The 23,283-nt window shown below is 40.0% G+C and overlaps 1 protein-coding gene across 3 annotated transcripts in view; it reads right to left on the minus strand.

Moving 5' to 3' along the window:
• Nucleotides 1-1,362: 1,362 nt before the first annotated feature.
• The window catches only part of LOC106553488 (protein SSUH2 homolog), a 50,017-nt gene continuing 28,096 nt past the window's right edge, over nucleotides 1,363-23,283 (minus strand). For all 3 annotated transcript variants that reach the window (XM_087708916.1, XM_087708917.1, XM_087708918.1), the window contains 5 exons: nucleotides 19,782-19,864; nucleotides 10,462-10,554; nucleotides 9,247-9,352; nucleotides 5,188-5,295; nucleotides 1,363-3,206 (listed from right to left, as the gene is read on the minus strand). In XM_087708916.1, coding sequence (XP_087565042.1) covers nucleotides 3,066-3,206; nucleotides 5,188-5,295; nucleotides 9,247-9,352; nucleotides 10,462-10,554; nucleotides 19,782-19,864 — 531 coding nt within the window. In that variant the 3' untranslated portion in view covers nucleotides 1,363-3,065. The remainder of the gene's footprint in view (nucleotides 3,207-5,187; nucleotides 5,296-9,246; nucleotides 9,353-10,461; nucleotides 10,555-19,781; nucleotides 19,865-23,283) is intronic.

Genomic DNA, 23,283 nt, shown 5'->3' on the forward strand with positions numbered 1-23,283 from the left:
TTATGCCAATGTGATATTTCAGGGTTGTTTTTTCCTTTTTAATAAATTTACAAAAGTTTCTAAAATTCTGCTTTCACCTTGTCATTATAGGGTACTTAGATTAATGAGAAAAAATGAATTTCAATAACTGTAGAATTAAGCTGCAGCATAACAAAAGTGAATACTTTCTGAATGTACTGTATGTAGCTCGGGGTTGAATTGTGGATCCTAGTGCTCTCTGAGCTCATTGGTGCTAGTATTACGTAGTTGGATAATGAAACATCTGCAAGAAAACAATCAAGGTCAGAGATCACCAAGGACCCACAATGGAAAATTCCACTGGGAGAATTGAAAGAGTAGCATATTTTAAGGTCTCCGAAGTGGGGCGTGGGGACAATACCCAGCTGTGACTGCTCCCATGCCATCCTTCAAGACATGCAGTTCAGGTAAGACCAACTGACATTCTAATAGCAATAGCAGTAGACTTATATACCGCTTCATAGGCCTTTCAGGCCTCTCTAAGCGGTTTACAGAGAGTCAGCATATTGCCCCCAACAATCTGGGTCCTCATTTTACCCACCTCGGAAGGATGGAAGGCTGAGTCAACCCTGAGCCGGTGAGATTTGAACCGCTGACCTGCTGATCTAGCAGTAGCCTGCAGTGCTGCTTTTAACCACCTGCGCCACCTTGGCTCATTCTCATTCAGAGACACCCCCCTCCCCCAGAAATCCTCACAAGAGAACTCAACTGGATATGAGATTTTTTTTTAAGCCTAACTGCAGCATCCAAAGCAACTTCAAAACAGAAGCAGTGCTTAAGTCTAACAGATGCAGTGAAAGCAAACCTGCAGGTGACCAGATGCATGCTAGATTCAGATGTGGGGGTTCCAAGTAACACCCCTAATGAAAAAAGACTCCAAGGCTTAAAGTTCCATTTTATTAGTGATGTCATCTTGGCACATCTGGAAAAATCCAGACCGGAAAGCTTCCAGGTTTTGCCCATCCTGAAGGTCTAATGCGAAAGATGGCTACCAGGCAATCAGATTCATTCAACACTGGAATTCATCTCCTAGAATGCAGCTTAGAAGTGTTGGAAGCCCCCCCCCCCCAAGATAATGAAATATTTTGGAGAATATCAGAAAGGCAGGATGGAATATTTCCCTGAAAGAAGAAATAGAAAAAAACCTTAAGGGAGCCAGCCTGTTTCCCTGCCCCAAGCAGAAACTGAGGAGGCCAATTTATAGAAATGCAGATTTGGTAATCCATTCAGAAAGACTGAGCCAGCTAGAAACTATAGATTAGCTCAGACACACCCCATAGGATTTGCATTTCCCCTTTTGCCTATACAGCCAGCTATGACCTCAAAGGAATCTAACAACAGCCATTAGAATATTAAAGGACACGTTCTTTAAAAAATGTTTTTTTTATTTTCATACAAGTAACCGCAAGTATACCACTACATCTTAACAAGCATTATTTTATATTATCCAATATTATATCAATTCCTCTTGCCATCCATCCACATTTGCTCATCTGCTTCTACATCATGTTATACCCTATTCCACCATCGTCCTCTCTCCTTCTCCTCGCTCCACTCCTCCTCCCTCTCCTACTCTTTTCCTCCCCTCTACTTCCCTCTCTTGGAATATTAAAGGACATGTTCTTGCAGAGCAACAGGAAGCTCAAAGCCCAAAGAAGGTATAAAAACCCACCCTCTCTCAACTCCATTTTGTCAACTATCTTCGAATCACATGTGCTTGGTGGTTTTGCTTCATCAATAAAGGGAACCTTTCTTTCCAGCCCCCAGCCTCCATTTTATTTCCAGTGCCTTTCTCCTGGATTGGAACTGAACCAGATAAGATTTTTCTTCCAACAGAATGGAACAAGGTTCCTCATTCCTGACCCAATCTGCTTTATTCACACAGTAAGAGCTTCACTTCTTGTACTTTAACTAACAGAAAGTTCATTAGGACTGGAGTGAGTCCCAATTAGCCTCCTCCAAAGGAATCTTCACCATAGGAAGAAGCCAGGGGCACTCATAATTTAAAAGTATATTAGATGAGAGAAACAAGTCCTTCAATGTTTCCCCTTTGATTGCTATTATTGTCACTATCCATTTCTATTTTATTCCACTGAAACCATATTTTCTTTTTTATTCTGTTCTATAATCTATTTTTTTACAATGCTTTTTAGGATAGAGCCATTCCATCCAACATTTGCAAAAAGGATATAGCTTTATAAAATGTTCATAAAATTTTACAAGAAAATTTAAAACCTCATACCAGCATATCAGAGTATTCTTTTATTGCATATGTTTAGAATAACTGCACTTTATTAGTTCCGAATTCAGGCTAGAAAGATTATAATAGGTAGTTATTAGGATATGATTATAATAAGTTGTTATTAGGATATGATTATAACATGTAGTTATTAGGATATGATCTTTCTGTTTGTAATAATTAGTGAGAGAAAAGTGAATTAGTATTACTTATATACCGTCCTATCAAGGACATAGGATAACAGTAATCAACTGAAGAATTAAACATGAATTAAACAATTTAAAACTTTTGGCCTCTACAAAGTCTTAGTCTTTCTGTCACTTTGGATAATCCGTTTCCTGATATATATTGAAACTTTAAAAAAAAGAGTGCAACTAAGAATTAATTTTTTTTAAAAAAAATCCAAAATTATATCTGGAATTGGGTAACACTCTGTGCCAAGTGCACTAAGCCAATGAAATACAATATTCCATTAAAGGCTCAGAACATAATGAATTAATTCAGGATGAGAGAAGAAACTAAGGAAAACCAGAGATACGAAAGGAATGGAATCTCTGGCATGTTTGGCTTAAACTTTTAACATTTGTTATAACTAATATACCAACACAAGTATTTTTAATCATCAAGAACAATGAACATTCAATTGTACAAAAAATATGCAGTGTTTCAGCCCTAGAGACAATCCCCCAGGTCTTCTTTTAAAGGCTAATGCAATGGTTTATAATTCATTTGAGATACATGACTTGAAGCAGGTGAGCAGACGTAATACAGGAATGATCAATGTTTCTCTGTCAATGGATGGAAGGTATCATACAATAGTACAGCCACACTTTTTAGGATAATCCTCTGCATAGACCTTGTGCTCATTCCCGTAGACATAATAGGAATAGGATTTCCTGTGCCATTCATATTCCACTTTGGTAAGAAATACCAGCTCAATGGTTTGCCTCTGCAAAAAGATAAAAGGTATAATTATTAGGGAACGCAGTGGCTCAGTGGCTGAGCTTGTCAGTCAGAAAGGTTGGCAGTTCGGTGGTTCGAATCCCTAGCGCTGCGTTAATGGAGTGAACTCCCATTACTTGTCCCAGCTTCTGCCAACCTAGCAGTTCAAAAGCATGTAAAAATGCAAGTGTAGAAAAATAGGAACCAATTTTGTTGAGAAGGTAACAGGATTCCGTGCACCTTCGGGATTTAGTCATGCCGGCCACATGACTACAGAAACGTCTTCGGACAGCACTGGCTCTTCGACTTTGAAATGGAGATGACCACCGCGCCCCCTAGAGTCAGGAATGACTAGCACATATGTGCAAGGGGAACCTTTCCCTATAATTGTCATCTTTCAAACAGCCAGCTCTTTGAGAAACAGATTGGAAAGTATTATTTAGGGGCAATCAATTTCCACAAATCCAACTGGTGATTTTCCCTTGGGGAGAAGATTACTTTCCCTTCCCACCCTTTGTTCTTACTCTGAGCACCACATTTTTACTTTTAATCAGGTGACCACTGGGGAAGGAACCCTTGCACTCAGCAGCTAGAGAATTTTGGAAAGCAAGTTGAAAAGGGTCCATAGGTAAGAGAGATTAAGAGAGGCTCAAATTCCCACATAATTGTTGAGTGTTCTGCATTACCTTGGGCCAGTCATTTATCCTGCACTCTAAGGCAGGTTGTGGGCACAAAATGAGAGGAGATTCCCCATCACTACCATGAGCCTGCCACTTTAGGGAAGAGATAGAATAAAAATGCATGCATAGATAATGACACCTGGGTATAAAGTAACCAAACCAACAATGGCTTGCTGTTATAATTTACTTGTTTTTTTAATCTTTCTGGCTTCTTTGAACACTTGCTTGTTTATAATTTCAATGTATTAGACCAAGGCTGTCAAACTTGCATTGTCACGGCAGCGTCACGTGACATATCATGACTTTTTCCCCCTTTGCTAAACTGGGGGTAGGCATGGCCAGTGCATGATGCTCTGGCCTGCGGGTTGCGAGTTTGACACCCCTGTATTAAACTAAGTCCCCTTTGCTGTACATAACTGAATACATAGCTATTCTGACACACACACAACCCGTCGCCATCCAGGAACAAAAGCCAAAAACAAACGTAAAGAAGAATACTCAGTCCAGACTCTCGTTGGCTGCAAGCCCAAAATAAACAAAGAGATAAGCACTCTGGCAGCAACTCCTACAAACCTAGGCAGCAAATGCAAACAAACTCTGGCAGCAATCCAACTTGCCAAGTTGATTTCTCTTAATCGTGAACGTTGACTTCTGCAAAAGGGCATGGCACAAGCAGTCTCTTTTATAATCAGGAGAGGATCTTAATGAGCATCAGCTGAGCATAATCACCTCTTGTGATTACGCCGTTGTTCTTGACGCCGAGTAGCCCTTCGATGGTGTGCATCCTGGAACAACCTACAGGTGTTTTCTGGATCACTCACTCTTGTCTCCTCCCCATTGATCCAAGGCTCAGACACCACCTGGTGGCCAACCAGTCTCTCCTTGCCCTGCTCGGAGTCGGAACCCTGTCCAGGGTCCTCCACTTCCTCCAGGGCCGAATCATAAGACCCCTCGCTGTCGGAGTCTGGCGGCAGCTCCAATAGCTTCTGCCGGGCCACAACACATAGCCCTCTCAAAAATTATTTTATCATGGTGAGAAGGAATAGCTCCATGCCAAGATATTTCCCTTCGAGGGTGGAGGTTCATTCTTTGAGCTTGTGGGTTGGTTTCCGAACATGGTTTCTTCATAAGCTGGGAGAATGAGCCTCCACCCTCATTCAACAGCCGAGCTACAGACATTTGCCATCGTTGCATATTTCCCTTTCTTCTATACACCCTATCAGAAAGGCATATAAATCAGTTAATCCATAGTACCGCGATGGATCATCACATTACAAAAAGCGTTTTGCCAATCTCTGTTGCTCTCACCTGTCTCAGTATCCGTGCAGTAGATCCAAACTGAGCATGATGTTGTTCAATGGCATTTCGGGAAGCTTGATTAATAGCACAGATAGGGAAGCTTACCACTGGATGAACCTAGGAAAACAACATTTTTAGGAGATATAAAACTCTAGAACATTAAAATGAAGGGATGGGTAATGTTATTGTCCTACACCCGTGATGGCAAACCTATGGCACATGTGCCAGAGGTGGCGTACAGAGTCCCCTCTGTGGGCACGCGTGCCATCGCCAGCTGCTCTTCGCGGGTGCCGGAAAACAGCCAAAAAATGGCCAAAAAAAGGGCTTGTTTCTGGGCCATGTGGGGGGCCTTTTACACACTGAAAAATGATCCAAAAATGCTGTGAAAACGGCCCCAACAACAGCCCCAAAACTGGCATGCGCACACCAGCCAGCTGATCTTTGGGTTTCAAGCGCTCCAATGTGTACGAAGACCAGTTGGCTGGTGCACATGCATGCACACCGGACACTGGTCTTTGGGTATCTGGTGCTCCAGTGCACACACATTCACGCACATCAGTGGTGGGTTCCAGATCCTAGAATAACCAGCATGGTGCAATGGGGCCCGGCGTCCACCACACGCACATGCGCAGAGCGTGCATGTGTACTTACTGCCCCTGATGCTCTGCGACACCTCTGCGATGCTCCAGCTGCTTGGCAGAGCGTTGCATAGATGTCGTACACTCATGCCCGTAAGCCCCGATCGGCTCAAATACAGGTAAGGAGGGCGGGCAGGCGGGCCCTCCGGAGCACCGTACCGGGAAGGTACCCGGTGCTCCCAGCTAGCTGGGGCATACCAGTCGTATCCCACCACTGACGCACATGCATGCGTGTTCTGGTTTGGGCACTTGATGCTGAAAAGATTTGCCATCCCTGCCCTACACTAACAGAAACGCAACTGAACATTGAAAATAGAGCTAGATACAGCTCAGAAACAGTTTCTGTATGGACTAGACCCAGGCAAGTACAACAAACATTTACAGTCCACAGTCTTTTATTCCAAAACTTTAGATTACTGCAGTGTGCTCTATACAAGGCTGCCCTTGAAGACTACTTGGAAGCTAATGCTAGTCCTGAACATAGCAGTGCAAGTAGATATAGGTGTGTCTCAATGCACCCATGTAACACCTAAATTGTGTGAACTTCACTGATTGCCAATATATTTCCAGGTGCAATTCAAGATGCCACCACTTCCTACATAGCCCAGAGCTGAATATTTGAGGGACTGCAAGGATTTCTGCCTGCCATACAAGATGAACAGGACTGGCCAGGTCCTACCAATTAAATGGTACATCATCTGATCGTATCCAGAAGGCACTTTTCTCTTTTCCAGTCCCTGCTCTAAGAAAAAATCCCTCTCTGATGTCTTGATTCTTCCAGCTTTTAACAAAGCCTCAAAACTTGATTCTTGCCCCAGGCACTGGGTCAGGGGAACATATAAGCTCACTATAAATGTAAGCGTTTGAGAATCATGCTTTGTCACAAATAACATCTATTTTATTTTTCAAGTGTTGCTTTCGTGCTGCGATATTTTTAACACCGTTAAGTTCCCCAGAGCTGTTAGACCACCATACAAGTTAAAATAAGCAAATTAAGTAACTAAGAAAGTAAGCAGAGACAGGAGGAAAACACATCCATGGGAGTATGTGGATGGACGCTCAATGAAATAAAACAATAAATTAACCAAGAGAAAAAAAGAAAACTGGGATAAAAGCTGCCTTTGGCTTGGTATTTTTCAGATGCACTGGACAACAGTGACAGTATTTACAATATCTAATCAGGGTTGGTCATCAGGACCAGAGGTTTATTCTTCTGAGCTTTCAGACTTGTTCTGGAGCCCATCGTCAGAGAACATTCTCTCAACTGGAATATGTGCTTTGGGCTGCTCTATATGCTATATTTATGTGGTGCCTTCCTATTGGTTGATTGGTGTGTTGCTGGCCACCGATTGTACTTACAACGCAGAAAGGGAGTGCTGAGAGGCATAGTCTCAAAATCACTAGAGAAGGATATACTAAATAGTGGGCTGGATCTTCATAAACAACATTCATGAAGATATTTAGAATATGGAATAACAGAGTTGGAAGGTCTTTAGTCCAACCCCCGGCCCAAGCAGGAGATTCTACATCATTCTGGACAAATCTCTTCTTCAAAACCTCCCTTGTTGGAGTACTTCTGAAGGCAAGCTCTACCGCTGATTGTGTCAGCCATGGAAGCCATCTTTTTCTTTGGAACTTCTGGGCTGCCACATTTAGTACCTGAGAAACCAGGAGGGGGGATTTCAAGGAATCGGTGGAGAATTAGCCATAACAACATTCCTTTATCTGGGAACCAATGACAATTAGCTTGCACCTGGATGGGAGTGCCTAAGGGTTTGTCTCCAGTTGGGAAAGTGAATTGATTGGATCACGTGACATGTGGGTGCAAAGGATGGAACTTTGACTTTCTTTTGGGTGGGGAAACCCTGCAAACTTTCAGGTTCGGGTTTTCCCAGATGTGCCAATATGACTTCTCTAATAAAATGGAACTTTGAGGAATTGCTTGCCTTGGAGTATTCTTTGGTTGGGGTTCTTACTTGGAATGCTGACAGATTGATTGTTCTCATTGTCAGGAAATTTCTCCTTATTTCTAAGCTGGTTCTCTCTTTGATAAGTTTCCATCCAGTGCTGGGTAGATAGATTACTGGATAGGTTCACAGATAAGTGGAAGAAGATATATTGCCGGGATTTATTTATTTATTTTTCATTCATTCATGGATTTATATGACTGCCAGTCTCAACAAGTGGTTCTGGCAAGTGAACAAAATTAAATAAAAGTAATAATAAACATTATAAAAATTAAAATACACAGCAGCCAAGAAACATCATAGCCCAAACTCCTAATATAACCAAGAAACTCTCCCCTGCACATGCTCAGGGACTCAGGCTTGGGCATAGAATCAAGTCTTAAAGCTTTAGAAAAGTCCAGCAGGGTCAAAGCCATCCTCATTTCCAGAGGGAGGATGTTTCGTAAGGTGGGCACTATAGCAGAAAGGGCACAAAGCAGGACGTTCTTGACTTGCGATCTTAACAGATCTTACCCGTTATTGTTGTAAGTCATGACAGTCATAAAGTAGATCACCACATGACTACCCCAGTTTTATGACCCTTTTTCCAGCAGTCATTAAGCAAATGCAGCAGTTGTTAAATGAACCCACTGTTTGCTAAGGGGCATTTTTGCAAAAAAAAAAAAAAAAACAACCCTAAAGTAAATGCCAATTTTCAGCAAAAAAATTAAAATTAATTTTAATTAATTTAAAAAGTCATAAATGTGAGCCAGTTGCTAAATGCCTGAAATGCAGTCACAATATTGGAGGGAGCACTGGCCTTCAAAATTTTGGAACTGGGCCATAAATACCTTTTGGAAGGGATCTGTTATAACTTGGAACAGTTTCTAAGCAATCAGTCATAATCGAGCACTACTAACTTTATATTTATATTGTGCTACTTTTAATTGTTATAATGTCAGGGTTCCAAGTAACACCTCTAACGAGAGAAGACTGAGGGATTGTGTTTCCTTAAAGTTCCATTTTATTAGAGATGGCATATTGGCACATCTGGGAAAACCCAAATCTGAAATTTTCCAGGTTTTCCCCACCCAAAAGGAAGTCCCTGCCCAGTACCCATATGTCCATCACATGATCCAATCAGGCACCATCCATAACTGGAGATGCCTCTCAGTTATCTCATCGGAGCTGCAGGGCAAGGTGGCCTTGACTCTCTGAGAAAGAATGTTATTTTGACTATATATCACCCACACTCTTTATAACCCCCGCCCCATTTTCCCACAGTAGAAAATGTGGCAGGCCTGAACTCCCACAGGTAAAAAAATGGTTTCCAGGCCTGACATATAAGTTGCCCTGAGTGTTTGTGTAACATGCACCTATATACATTCAGGCCTGCATAAGTGCGTAAATACATGCATTCAAATTGCTTTTTTCAATCCTGCCATGAGGTAAGCCCTGTGTTTCTACTATAAGTATTTCATTACCAAGTATTGCTCATCCACAAATAGCTTCTTCCCTTTAACTCCTTTGAAGAGTTCAGTAGGAAACCCAGTTCTTTCATCCATCACGTATTCAAAAATGTTATTTTTCCTGTGAAGGCAAACAATACCATTTACAAAGTGAACCTCTGGTGCAGGTCCTTTTTTCATAGCAAATCAGATTCAGAAAAACTGGGTGTCGGGAAGAATAAGGTCAATTGCTTGCTGAAGCCTCTAATATAGATCAACAATGAGGCAGGCCTATGATTATGTTGTATTATGTGAAAAATGGATTAAATAAAAAGTGAAACCCCAGCATTGCTTCTAAAATTATGGTTAATGGTGGCTCTGAAACACAAGCCAATGCCATAATCTACTCTTGTACTGCCAAGTTAAGCGACAAGAGATTGAAGCCCAATTTAATTATTATAATTAGTTTTGACATGAATTGGACATCTTCCATTTGTATAGGTTCCAGAAAATTCCAAATGGTCACACTGAAATTCTTCCTTAGAGGAATGACAGTTTAAATTATGGGAGTATTCATTAACATCTCAAATAACTTCATACATGAGAAACAAGCCTTATGTTTTAATCTAACCTAGATATTGTTCATGGAGTACAATTTTATGCAGTTTACTGTCAGATTCAAGACTTGAGCCCACTTAGAGTAAAGGTTAACTTATGATATGATTATGATACAATTTATAGATATTGAAATCTAAAATATCTCACAAGTAATCTATTGTTTCATTGTAATAACAGTTCAGTGTAACAGTTTTGAAAGTGGTAAAACATACAACTGTTATGAAACCATCTTTATTTTATCCTACTTGACATATAAGAATAAAAGTGAGATGTTTCTTCCAATGGAATGGTCCCCCCACTTCTTTTAATTTTACTTCATTTTGCTGTAGAAATATTTCTAAATTGTGCCTATAATTTGTAATTTGCAATAAGCCATGGTGGCACAATGGTTAGGGTGCAGTACAACAGGCTACTTCTGTTGACTGCCGACTGACTTGCAATTTGGCAGTTTGAATCTCACCAGGCTCAAGGTTGACTCAGCCTTCCATCCTTCCAAGGTGGGTAAAATGAGGACCCAGATTGTTGGGGGTAATAGGCTGACTCCATAAACCGCTTAGAGAGGGCTGTAAAGCACTGTGAAGCAGTATATAAGTCTAAGGGCTATTACTATTGCTATAATCTGGCAATACTTGCCATTCAACTTGCATCTCAATGTATGTCAGCAACTTTCCTGTTCCTGCACAGTCTGTACAAGCAGTTGTCCCCAGGCCAGAACAGACATTGCACCTATAAAGGAAATGAGACAATAAGACATTTTCAGACAGTGGAAATAACAGTATGATTCATGCAGCAGTTAGGATGGAGAAATCTAACAAGAATAAATCTTTGAAGTTCTTAACAGCTTGGCTTAAAACCCACCAGCACTTCCTTAAAAAAACGTCAAAAGTTTATTTCTTTTTGATATAGTTTCATCCCATCTTCTTCTATAGTAATTTACCTAACTAGGCCACCACAGGAAGTTAATTTCTCTTTCCATCTTTCCCTGCCAATCTCAAATTCCCCCCCCCCCCCCGCCTTCTAAGGGGAGCCACTGAACCAAAAAAGCTGCTTTTAAAGAGGCAGAAAGAACCTTGTACAGAATTCTTGTGAGGAACACTAATTGTTTTGCATTTAAATTCCCCCCCCCCAAAAAAATGCACCAGAAATAGCAGGAAAAGGATACGCCTGTTCAATTTCAGGATGTTTTCCTCAGGATACTCTTTTCTCAGATGGCCTACAATTAATATTCTATGTGGGACTAGGTCAAAACGACACATTAAATGATACTATCCCAAAAGCTGCATACAATTTCTCAGCAGCTTTGGCAAAAGCCAGGATGCTTTGAGCTTGGGTTGTTCAACCTGCAAAAGATCTAATGCTACAAGATGGCTATTGAATCTTCTCTGTCTCAAAATTTTCACCGAATTTCTGAAGTCACTTTCCGAATAAGGAAGATGATCCTTGCACAGACTGGGATGCTGAGATGTACATGTGAAATGTGCAGGCATGTGTGGATAGGACAAAGGGACATTACTGGTTACATCAATCATTACATTTATTTAACAGATTAACAGAGTTGGAAGGGACCTTGTAGGTAATCTAGTCCAACCCCCCACCCAAGCAGGAGGCCCTCCATCATTTCTGGCAAATGGCAGTCCAATCTTTTCTTGAAAGCCTCAAGAAGAGCAAGATGTTCCATTGGTTGAGTGTTGTGTCAGAAAAATTATCCTTAATTCCAGGTTGAAACTTTCCGTGTTCAGTTTCCATCCTTGTCTGGCCTTGGCGCTTTGGAAAATACCTTGACCGCCCTCCTCTCTGTGGCAGCCCCTCAAATATTGGAACACTGCTATCATGTCTCCCCTCATGCTTCTCTTCACTAGACTACTCATGCCTAGTTCCTGTAACCCTCCTTCATGTCTCTAGTCCCAATCATCCTGGTTGCTTTTTTCTGCACTTTTTCTAGAGGCTCAACATCTTTTTTATAGTGTGGTAACCAAAACTGGATGCAGTACTCTAGGTGTGATCTTACTAAGGCTTTATTATGGTATTAGTACCTCACTTGATCTTGATTGTATCCCTCTGTTAATACAATTTAGGATTGCATTGGCTTTTTTGGCTGCCGCTGCACACTGCTGCCTCATATTTAGCTGATTGTCCACTAAGACTCCAAGATCCCTCTCATAGTTACTGGTATTAAGTCTGGTTTCACCCAGTCTATATATTCACTTTTGGTTTTTCTTGCCTAAGTGTAGGAATTTACATTTCTCTACATTGAATTTCATTCTCTACATTGTGGATAGGGCCCAGTGTTCAAGTCTGTCAAGATCCATCTGGATTTTGAGTCTATCTTTTATGATGTTAGCTATACCTGCCAGCTTAGTATCATCTGCAAATTTGGCAAGTTGCCCTTCTATTCCCTCATCTAAGTCATTTATGAAGATATTGAAGAGTACTAGGCCTAAGATGGAACCTTGTGGTACCCCACTACTTACTTCTCTCCATATAGACTTAGACCATTTAGGACTACTCGTTAAGCATGGTTTGTCAGCCAGTGGCAAATTCATCTGGTGGTGATGTTATCTATCCCACTTTTTTCTAGTTTACCAAGAAGTAGGTTGTGGTTTACTTTGTCAAATGCCTTGCTGAAGTCTAAGTATATTATGTCCACAGTATTTTGCTGGTCTACTAATTTAGTCACTATGTTGAAGAATGAAATAAGATTGGTTTGGCGTGATGTTTTTAACAAACCCGTGCTGACTGCTAGTTATTAGTTTACTTGTTTCTAAATGTTTTTTAATTATCTTTTCTGGTATCTTCCTGGGTATCGATGTTAGGCTGATTGGTCTGTAGTTTCCTGGGTCTGTTTTTCTCCTTTCTTACCTTTCCTCTGGGGCCTTCTGTAGTCTTGCCAAGAAAGTCAACCATAGTCAATTTTGCTAAAAGACTGGTTCTTTTTATGTACTTTCCTCTTGGACTTCAAGGGTCATTCACATATGTATCACCTCATTTTATGCTCAAAACAAGTTAAGAAAGAGTACAGGTAGTCCTCAACTTACGACAATCGAGCCAAAATTTCCATTGCTAAGCAAGACAGTTGTTAATTTTGCCCCATTTTATGACCTTTCTTGTCACAGTTGTTAAGTGAAGCACTGCAGTTGCTAAGTTAGTAAGACGGTTGTTAAGGGAACGGGGTTTCCCCATTGAGTTTGCTTGTCAGCTCTCAAAAGGCGTGACCCGACAAATGCACGCATGACAAAACTGCGGCGCTAAAACAGTGATGTCATCAACGCGCCGACAACAGCGCGATTTAAGTTAAGATAAGGGTTAGGGTCAGGGTCAGGTTTAGGGTTAGGATTAGGGTTAGGTTTAGAGTGCGCTTCTGTCGGTGTGCTGTTGTCAGCGCGCTTCAGCGCTCATTCATCGGCGTGGTTTAGAACTCGCGGTTTTGTCACCGCAGTTTAGTTAGGCGTGCTTTTGTCGGGCGCCCTTTTGTCGGTGAACCCTCAAAAGGTGACCCCATGTCCCTGGGAACCTGCAACCGTCATAAATATAAGTCAGTTGCCAAGCGCCTGAATTTTGATCATGCGACCCTGGGGATGCTGCAATGGTGGCAAGTGTGAAAAACGGTCATAAGTCACTTTTTTCAGTGCCGTTGTAATTTAGAACAGTCACTAAATGAACTATTGCATGTCGAGGGTTACCTATAGTCCAAAGTTATCATACATTTACATCGATTTCCTGGTCAATGCCCTGAACTCTTGGAAGAGAAACCAGTCTTTGTACCTGAAGTTTCCTGATTATTTTCTTCTCTTCAAAGTAATTTTCTCTGAGGTTTTGATGTTAAACACCTACCAACATTAATATGGGGTGGAGATTTGTATTATACATTTCCTGCACTATTTAAGGTTTCATATTATTTATTGTATTTAGTATTTTATATAACTTTGTAGTGTATCCCGAGAACTCTGGTAATCTGGCTGGATCAAAAGTGCGATAATAATAAAAGTAATATATTTTTTCACCTATTCTAGCAACAAACTTATTACAATGAATTCCAGCATCTACATGGAATAAAATGGGTTGATATGCAATTTTATTTATGAATCAAGAAGCCTAAGAGTCTTTGAGTTTCCCAAATGAATGATGGACAAGCGAAAAAATTGCCTGTAAATAACATAATGCAAAAATAAGACAGTCTACGTCCTGTCTCCAAAATACAGGAGAAATAAACAGAATTGGCAAAAGACGACCTTCAAATGTCTAAGGTATAATTTTACAAGTATCTAAGTTCCTTCTTATTTGTTTTTTCCAATGGCTTAGATATTAACAATAATAGCAATTTCTTCCTTTATGGGAAGAAATTATCTATAGGGATTCAATAATAACTAAATAAATATAGCTCTCTTTTTGTTCAGTTTTTCTGCTGGGTAATGCTGCCATCTGCTGGATCTAGTAGGTATTAGAATAAAACTAAAGAAGTTTATTTTTAAAAAAAATAGTTTTTATTAAACATTTTAACGTTTAAAAACAAGAAAAAAATACAGAAAAAACAAGACACACATAACAGTATAAAATAGTTTTACAGCCTTCTGTATCGGCTTACATACTTAGCTTTTATAGTTCTCTATTCTACATTGCCTTCCTATCAGTTTTAACATCTGTAAAAGTGTAATAACAGTTGTACTCACAGTTGTAACAATAATAATTTGTTCATATCACCATTATATTTACATTATGGTCAATACAGTAATTAGTAACTTTGATTAATTTTTATTCGATACTAGTTTAGAAAAAGCAAAAAAAAAAGACTTCTATTTCCTGTTTTGGCTTCTGTTTTCTAACCACATATACATTCTATTCCATATTTTATAATTATCTGATTCTTCTCTTTCTTTTATCTCCGTGGTCATTTTGTCCATCTCTGCACATTCGAGTACATTTCTAATTATTGTTTCGTCTGCGAGTGTCTTGATTTGTTTCCAGTTTTGTGCGAAAGCAATCCTAGCTACAGTAGTATTATGTATTGATATTTTTTGTCTGTTTTCGAGTCTAATATTCCTAATAAGAACGATTCCGGTTTCAGTTCTATCTTTTGCTCCGTAATTTCTTCCACCCGTTTCTGAATTTTACACTAGTATTTCCTTGTGGTGGAGCACGTTCACTATATGGTAGAATGTTACAGATTTGTGGCTACATCTCCAACGTTTGGATACATTTTGGCCAATCTCGCTGGGGGCAAATAAAATTACAACTATTTTATAGAGGTTTTCTTTGTAGGCTACTGCCATTGTAAATTTATAATTTCTTTCCCATAGTTTTTCCCATTTTTCTAACTCTGTATTATGACCAAAGTTTCTGGCCCAGCTAATCATTGTCTCCTTTACTGTCTCTTCCTCCATTCCTTTTTGAAATCTTGTTTTGATTTGTAAATAGGGCCACCATTCCATATTTATTCCTTGTGTTTTCAGATATTGTACTGATTTTAGTTCTCCTTTTTCATACAATTTTATCTTTTTCATTCTGCATAACTTACTATTTTACTGAGATCTTTGGTATTTGGATATGTCATTGTTTCCATTGTTGATAAGCAGATTGGGGTTTTCATATAATGGTTCTTTTTTATTTTTTCCCAGACATTAAACAGGACATCCCTTACTATGTGTCTCTGGAAGTATGAATGAGATTTATTCTTTCCCTCCCAGGAAAGAATATGCCAACCAAGTTGGAGATCATGGCCTTCTAGCATAAGAATCCTTTTATTTTTTAGTTGGATCTAATCCTTGAGCCATGTCAAGGCTGCTGCCTGATACTAAAGCTCCCAGTCTGGGAGGCTGAAACCATCTTTGTTTCTACTATCTTGTAGAAGTTTGTATTTAATACGTGGTTTCTTCCCTGAACAGGAAAATCTGGATACCATTTTATTTAGTTGTTCAAAATAAAATTTCTCTAATTTAAAGGGTATTGTTTGAAAAAGATAAATTAGTTTGGGTAGTATATTCATTTTGATTGTTGAGATTCTGCCAATTAGTGATATCTGTAGTTTAGTCCAATTGTCCAGATCTTTTTGTATTTGTTGTAACAGTTTATTATAATTGTCTTCTTTTATCGTAGTCCATTTTGCCAATAACCATAATAATTTAGAAGTTTTATTGACAGAAAAAGCACCACCCTTGCTCCAGGCAAGTTCTTGTAATTTTAATTGTTCTTATGTTTATAATTTTTTTATATTTCTATTTTTATTGCATTGTAAGCTGCCCAGAGTCACTATAGCTAGCAAGATGGATGGCCTATAAATTTAATTAATAAACCTCCCTATATGTTACACAAATGTATTTTCTACCAATTGTGTTCCACATTGGAATGGTACCTAGCAAATACTATAAGTATGCTGAGGACATAAAATTCCATGTCATTTATTTGTTGTCTTTATATATTCCATAAATTCTGGTCCAGATGTTATCCTTCTCTCCCTCTATGCCAATGGGGGTTGGGGGGTACTGTGGGGATAAAAAATACCTTTACTTTAAGGATCCCAACAAACCCATAAGCCTTCATATTAGACAAATCTACAGTACACACAAGGACTCCTGGTTGTATAAAATGGCATTATATTTATGAAGACCAGTCTGTTCTGACCTGGGCTTCCCAAGAGCATGAAGCAAACTCCTTGTCCCGACAAAAGTCCCTTTTATTAATTTACTGTGAATTCTGCTCATTCACATCCAGCAAAGTCTTTCAAGGGAGGATTTACAGTCACAGACTTTATCTGACTTGGAGAGCTGCAGGGCTAATATCTGCAAAACTTGGCAAGGAGTCTCGGAGTCACAAACCAATTAAGAGAACGAATTGTCTCCTGCAAATTCCACTCTTCGCTCCTCTTTTATTTCTTCTGGGAGGGGGTATTTATTGCCCACCTGTGGTCTTACTCCCAAGTCAACTCCTGTTCTTTAGCTGTTCCCTTCATCTGGCAACTCTGTGCATGCACACACTGGGAACAGGCTCCAGCTGTTTGTCTGCCCCACTGATGTCTCACTCTGAAGGCAGATGATAACTGGCATACAGCTCTGTCCCACTCTCTGCCTCCAACACAAAGCCCTCATCAGACCCTCCTTCAGTCTCCAGGACTGGCCCATGTTCCTCCCCAACCTCCTCACTGTTCGAATCTGTTGCCAGATCTGCTGGCCACAGTCTACATTGACAACTCTAGTGAAACTTTAAAGAACAAGAGGGCTGCTTATCACAGCTCACATGGTAACTTCCATATGTGTTTATATAGCCCAAACAGAACCAGAGGAGACACACAATCCAAGCAAGGATCTCTTGTTGGTTCACTTGATATGTATTAAATTTCCACGCTGATGCAGCTTCTGAAAGCCACTAAATATTTCTTTGAAATGCTGAGTAGAACAAAAAAAGACTTATTTTTCTCTTTCTGGTTTCTCAGACAGCTGCATATCAAAATGAGGGCTGCTTTTCAAACTACATTTCAATTAGCTCAGGATTCTGATTCTTTCAACAAAAGTAACATTAGCATTTCTATTGCACCTTTGTATGCTTTCTCCTTAAAACTTGTTCTCATTTCTTTAAGGACATTCAAAATTATGATACCTCTTATTTTGTACCTAAAGTCTTTTAGGCAGGCTTAGTAAGTTCGAATTAAGAGTCAGATCTGAAACCTGGAAGCTCCTTGTCTATTGCTTCAAGCCCACATTATGATGTGATAGATAAATAACCTATTTTGCACGCATACGTACTCAGGAGGCCCATGCAAAGACTCATAAGGGCTTGCTGCTTCGAATGAGGCCTCTCCAATACAATTCCACAGAGCAGTGCAACCCCTCCTTCTAGACCAGGGGTGTCAAATTCAAGGCCCGCAGACTGGATCCAGCCTGTGAGGTGTTTAGATCTGGCCTGCTGGGCTGCCCTGGAAATAATGAAGGACCAGCCTGCAGCCCCTCTGCCAGCAAAAAAGGAACTCAGGAGGGCTCCCTTTTTGACTGCAACAGCCTCTTGCAGCCATCTGCCAGCCCTCCCAAGCTCTGTTTTTGCTGGCAGAGGGCTACAGGAAGATCCACCCAGCCTTGCCCAGACCACCATAGGTGCCCCCAACACAAGTGATGTGGAGCTGGCCACACCCACTCAGCCCCCCGAGGTCAAATACAACCCTGATGCAGCCCTCAATGAAATCGAGTTTGACACCCCTATTCTAGACAATATGTTCCCAAGCTTCTGCACATTCACAGAAGACAGCGATGCTGCAAAGTAGCCAGGTGAAGCGGCCCACTTCAGGGCTTTCAACTGGAACCAACAAGACCAGATTGTCTTTATTTTTCAATGAGGCATCACTCCAGAGCAGACTGCTTCAGTGATTGGGGATGAAGCAGCTGCACACACTGAAAGTAATACATTGCCTCACATAGCAATAGTAGTCAATATGCAGAAGTAGGAAACCCACCTTGTTTTATGTCCACAAAAGAGACCTTAAAACAAGATAGAGCCACAACATCAGCAAGTATTGTGGGCCCAATTTGCAAAAGAAAGCTCAGGGCCATATTGGTTGGAAACGTGGAAGAGGCCTTCATCCTTCATTGGAAGAATGATGATGATGTAGCAATAGCACTTAGGCTTATAGACCGCCATAGTGCTTTATAGCACTCTGAGTGCTAATCCAGCACATTGCCCTGACAATCTAGGTCCTCATTTTACCGATCTCAGAGGCATGGAAGGATGGGTCAATCTTGAGCCACTCAGGATCAAACTCCTGGCTGTGGGTGGAGTCAGCCTGCAATACGGCATTCTAATTACTACACTATCACAGCTCCATGTAAATGTTATTCCAATATCTGAACACATGGATGCATATGTTGAGGGTCGAAGAATTAACTTGAGGAAGAGGAGGAAAAGCCACAAGCAAGATCAGATGAAGGAAATCTGAGTCCTTCGAGCAAGCACCTGAGTCAGGAGCCTCCCTACTTCTCACAAAGATAAAGGGAGGGAAGGGGAAGGTATATTTCTTATATGATTTTGCTGCTGTAACTTTATAATGAAAGCAGGGTGGATAAAAATATGATTTTTTTTAAAAAAACACTGATTTTTTAAAAAATTTAAATAGGATTTTCTAAATTTTGATTTCAAATTTTATTTCAAATTTATTTTAATAAAATGCTTTTGGAGTAAAAAAATATACCTAAAGATAGTTTTCTATTTAAGATACATTAATAATTTAGTTTATTCAGCATGAAATGGAGCTTAGTTATGTAGCATGAGTCATATTTGGTAAACTCATTCAATGAATCCAAGCTCTGCAAGCTAAATAGGAAACCTTCATTTTGCTTGCAAATAATATTAATAAAGATTAACATTGATATTAATAATATTATAAAGATTCTAACTACCAGCAAGAATGAGTCCTTACTTTTAAAGAGCACCTGTCATTTCAGACCCATTATGGCAGTGCCTGTTAGTGGGCATCCACTCACCTGCTGCCTGCCACGCCCCTCACCTTGCTGCGTCACTGCCGCATCGCCAGCTGTCCCATTAAAGTGAATGGGACTGTCGGTGAGTCAACAGCGGGTCAGAGGAGCCACTGCTGCGGGGCAAAGATGACTGTTGCTATTTAAAAATTGTGATTTAAATCTAGCTGATTTAAACCAAGCCTTTTTAACAGTGATTTAAATCATGATTTAAATCAACTTGATTTAATTCAAATCCACCCTGAATAAAAGTAAAATTAGCATCATGACCTTGGTTTCCTAGTCTCACTCTATCTTAAAGATTTGGCATCACGTAGGACAGTGAAGGCTGGCCTTTTTGTCATCATGTGCCGAAAGTGCATCACCGTGCGTGCGCCCGCACCCATAATGTAATGCATGCATGACACACCCACCCCCTAGTGCATGCACATGCAGCACTCACTGCTCCCTCCCCAAATAAATAAAGTGCAAATAAAAAAAGAAGTACATTAACTCACGTACATAGTTGTTCCCGTGCCGGAACAAGAAGAACACCTCTGATTACTGAGCTGGGTTCCTGTTCCATTGCAGACCCAACATTGCTTCTGTTGACATATAACATCAAATGGAAGAGCATCAAATCAACTGGATTTCCACCAACACATTGATTAGTCAAAAAGCAGACCTCTGGGCTCCTCTTTAAAAAACAAAAACAAAACAGCTCTCTATAACGAGTGGCTATAAGATTGGGTAGGATTGTGAAAGTGACTAGGGAGATGCCTCATTATGAAATTCCTTCCTCTACACATTCTTCTTCCATGGAAACTGTCATCACTTTGTAAGGATCCACTCTCCACGGTTGATAGAATAAGAAATAAGATCTGCCAGTAATGAGGGGAGAGATGCCCAACCATGAGAGTCATCATTTTTTCTGTAAATAAATTCACACTGAAAGCTGTGCAGCCAGGTGATATTGACAACAGTGGCAACCCTTGTTAAAAAGCTCCTCTGTGTCTTCAGGAGGGACACAACATGCATCACTGCTTACAACAGAACCAGAAGTGTCATTGCATAAGACTGCGTGGCAGCTCCCTGGCATGACATTAAAAAAGCAGTGATTGGTTATTTCTTGTAACTAAAATATGACTATCGCCAACTACAGGAAAAGCTATGAATTCCTATATAGAGGATATGTTGTGATGGTCTGTGTAAGGTAGTCGACTGAAACATTTTCGGCAAAGTGTCTATGGAGATTCTCACTCATCCAGGTCATGATTGTCCCAAAGGTACTTTTTTCAAGAGGCAACCGAACTTTCTGTTTTTTCTTTGAAGATGTTTTGCTTCTCATCCAAGAAGCTTCTTCAACTCTGACTGGATGGTGGGGAATGGAAGGATTTATAGCCTCTGCAAACATCTGGCCGTTTGCATTTTTTAGAAAGAAGGGTCAAAGAGGCCATCTATGTCAAAATTGAACAGCCCTCTCTCAACAGAGGGAGAGGGAACTAACATCATCTATTTCCAGTCTACAACACAATCATTTCAACAGTTCCAAGAAGGCTCCACACACATTTGCACCACTCAAGATGACCCTGATGACACAGATAAACCTCCACAAAGCCTTAACAACTCGCTAAAAAAAACAAAAATGACTGGCTGTCTGCAAGGAGTATAAATCCTTCCATTTCCCACCATCCAGTCAGAGCTGAAGAAACTTCTTGGATGTGAAGCGAAATGTACAGTTGCCTCTTGAAAAAGCACTTTTGGGATTTTCCACAAAAGATCTATTGAAGTAATTACCACTAGATGGCAAAAAGTTAAAAGAGTCTTAACTGCAAAAGAATGGACACCTGGATTTTTGCAGCTGAGATAAAGCTGCTGCTAAGTCTTCTTGCAGATGGAGTTCAAGAAAGAGGTTCGGTGAGTATGTGTCAGGGTTCCAAGTAATAATCCCATATCAAGCAAAGCTCCAAGGCAGGTGAAATCCTCAAGGAATAGGTGTGAGAACGTCCTTGGTTCCCAAGAGAAAGTATTTTATTTTGACTACACAAAAATACACAGACTACACAGCTATCTCCAAAATCCCTATCCCCATCCCTCAGCTCCAGTGTGGCAACACTGAAGCTCCAAGGTGGCTCCAGTCACGTCAGCTTCAGGGTTGACAGCTGAAACACATCCAACTGTGAGGTGCTCTTGAGTTCATTGCTCCTTATTTCTCAAAATGGCTGGCTGGCCAGTCAGCCTATTACTGAGCACTAGGTAGTCAATAGAGGAGTCTGAGGAAATGTTTTTCTGATCCGTGTGTCAAATTACAGCAAATCACAGTTCCCATCATCTCAAAGGGAAGGAGAAGCAAAATGTGGTTCCATGTTGAAGCCATTTCTGTGCCAAATTTCATTCTATGGTAGAATGTTCTTTTCTAAAAAGAGGGGCATTCTCTGCCCTATGTGCTACAGAAATATAAGACCCCAGTCCTTTCAATTACAATTTCAGTCAATTTCAGAAGCTTGTGGCTGTGGGAATGTGTGGCTATGGAAGCTGGGTTTGCGATCTTCCTCACAATCAAAACAGCACTTTACAAAGGGGACAGAACTCCTGGGCCAATTGTAATAAAGCAGATGTTTACCCTAACCAGCTGACCTTGAACTTCCTCCATGTACCATGGACTCTCCAAGTGGGAGCGGTTCTTCCATTTCCTTTGAAAAACACTCTTCCCTCCATGCTGGAATGCCTTGAATAGGCTTCAGTCTGCTTCCCCAGGAGATTATCAGTGAGATGGAGGCTTTGTTTGGGAGGGGATATCCTCAAATAATGGTAAGTAGGGCTGGATGATGACCCATCAGAAATCCAATAAAACCTCTTTCTGCTAGCAGTCTTTTCAACCTGCTAGCAGAAAGAAGGTTCAACCATAATATTTTCAATAGCAATGCTGCTAGCTTTTTAACATTTATATCAACCCAATTTGCAAACTGCTCTGAGAATGTCAACTTTTTTATCTTTTCTTTTTTTTAAAAAAAACTTTTCTTCAGGGGACAAACTCTTCCACACGAAGCAAGACATGCCTCTGATTTAGAAGTACATACCTACTTGCAAATCAAAGCTAAACACAATAACGATACTAAATTATACAAATGGAACCACACGAATTAGACAAAATAATCCATCTTTCTTTCCAGAAAGAAAGATGATAGGGAGAATATATAAATTTCTTCTGAAGTATAAAATGGAAAAAGAAATTGTGAAAGAACAAATGTTAAAATGGGCACAGAACTTTGGCTACAATATTGAATTAGATAAATGGGAAAAATTTGGGGGGGACAAATTTAAAAATGACACTATTGGTTGCATACAAGGAAAACCAGTACAAAATGTTTTACAGATGGCACTTAGCACCAGCAAGGTTAGCAAAAATCTCAGTAAATATTTCACCAAAATGTTGGAAATGTGAATTAACACAGGGAACGTATTATCACATATGGTGGACGTGTTGGAAAAGGATTACAACTTGGCTAGAATCAATAACAGGAGTCAAAATAGATTGGAAACCTGAAGTTTTTTTACTAGGAATAATGACAATGAAATATAAAAAAGAAATCGAGTATTTAATTTTACACATAATTATAGCGGCGAGGATTGCCTTTGCTCAGAATTGGAAAAATAAATTTATACCAAGCAAAGATGAAATATTAAGAAAAATTATGGAGTGTGCCGAAATGGACAAATTAACAAAAGAAATCCAGGGAAAAGAAGAAACAGAATATTATCAGATATGGGGGAAATGGTATAGATGGATGGAGGAAAGAAACTATATATATATATAAATATATATATGTGTGTGTGTGTGTGTGTGTGTGTGTGTGTGTGTGTGTGTGTATATATATATATAGTTTCTTTCCTCCAGTTCATATATATTCCTCCAGTTCATATATTTTATCCTACCTATATATTATATATTATATATTATATATATATATATATTAGATGTTTTACAACCCCTGGTAAGCCCCAATTATGGGAGGAAGCTAAC

This window comes from Thamnophis sirtalis, unplaced genomic scaffold (assembly GCF_051295495.1).
Source record: "Thamnophis sirtalis isolate CommonGarterSnake01/CBP01778 unplaced genomic scaffold, rThaSir2_p1.2 scaffold_3, whole genome shotgun sequence".
Lineage (NCBI taxonomy): Eukaryota > Metazoa > Chordata > Lepidosauria > Squamata > Natricidae > Thamnophis > Thamnophis sirtalis.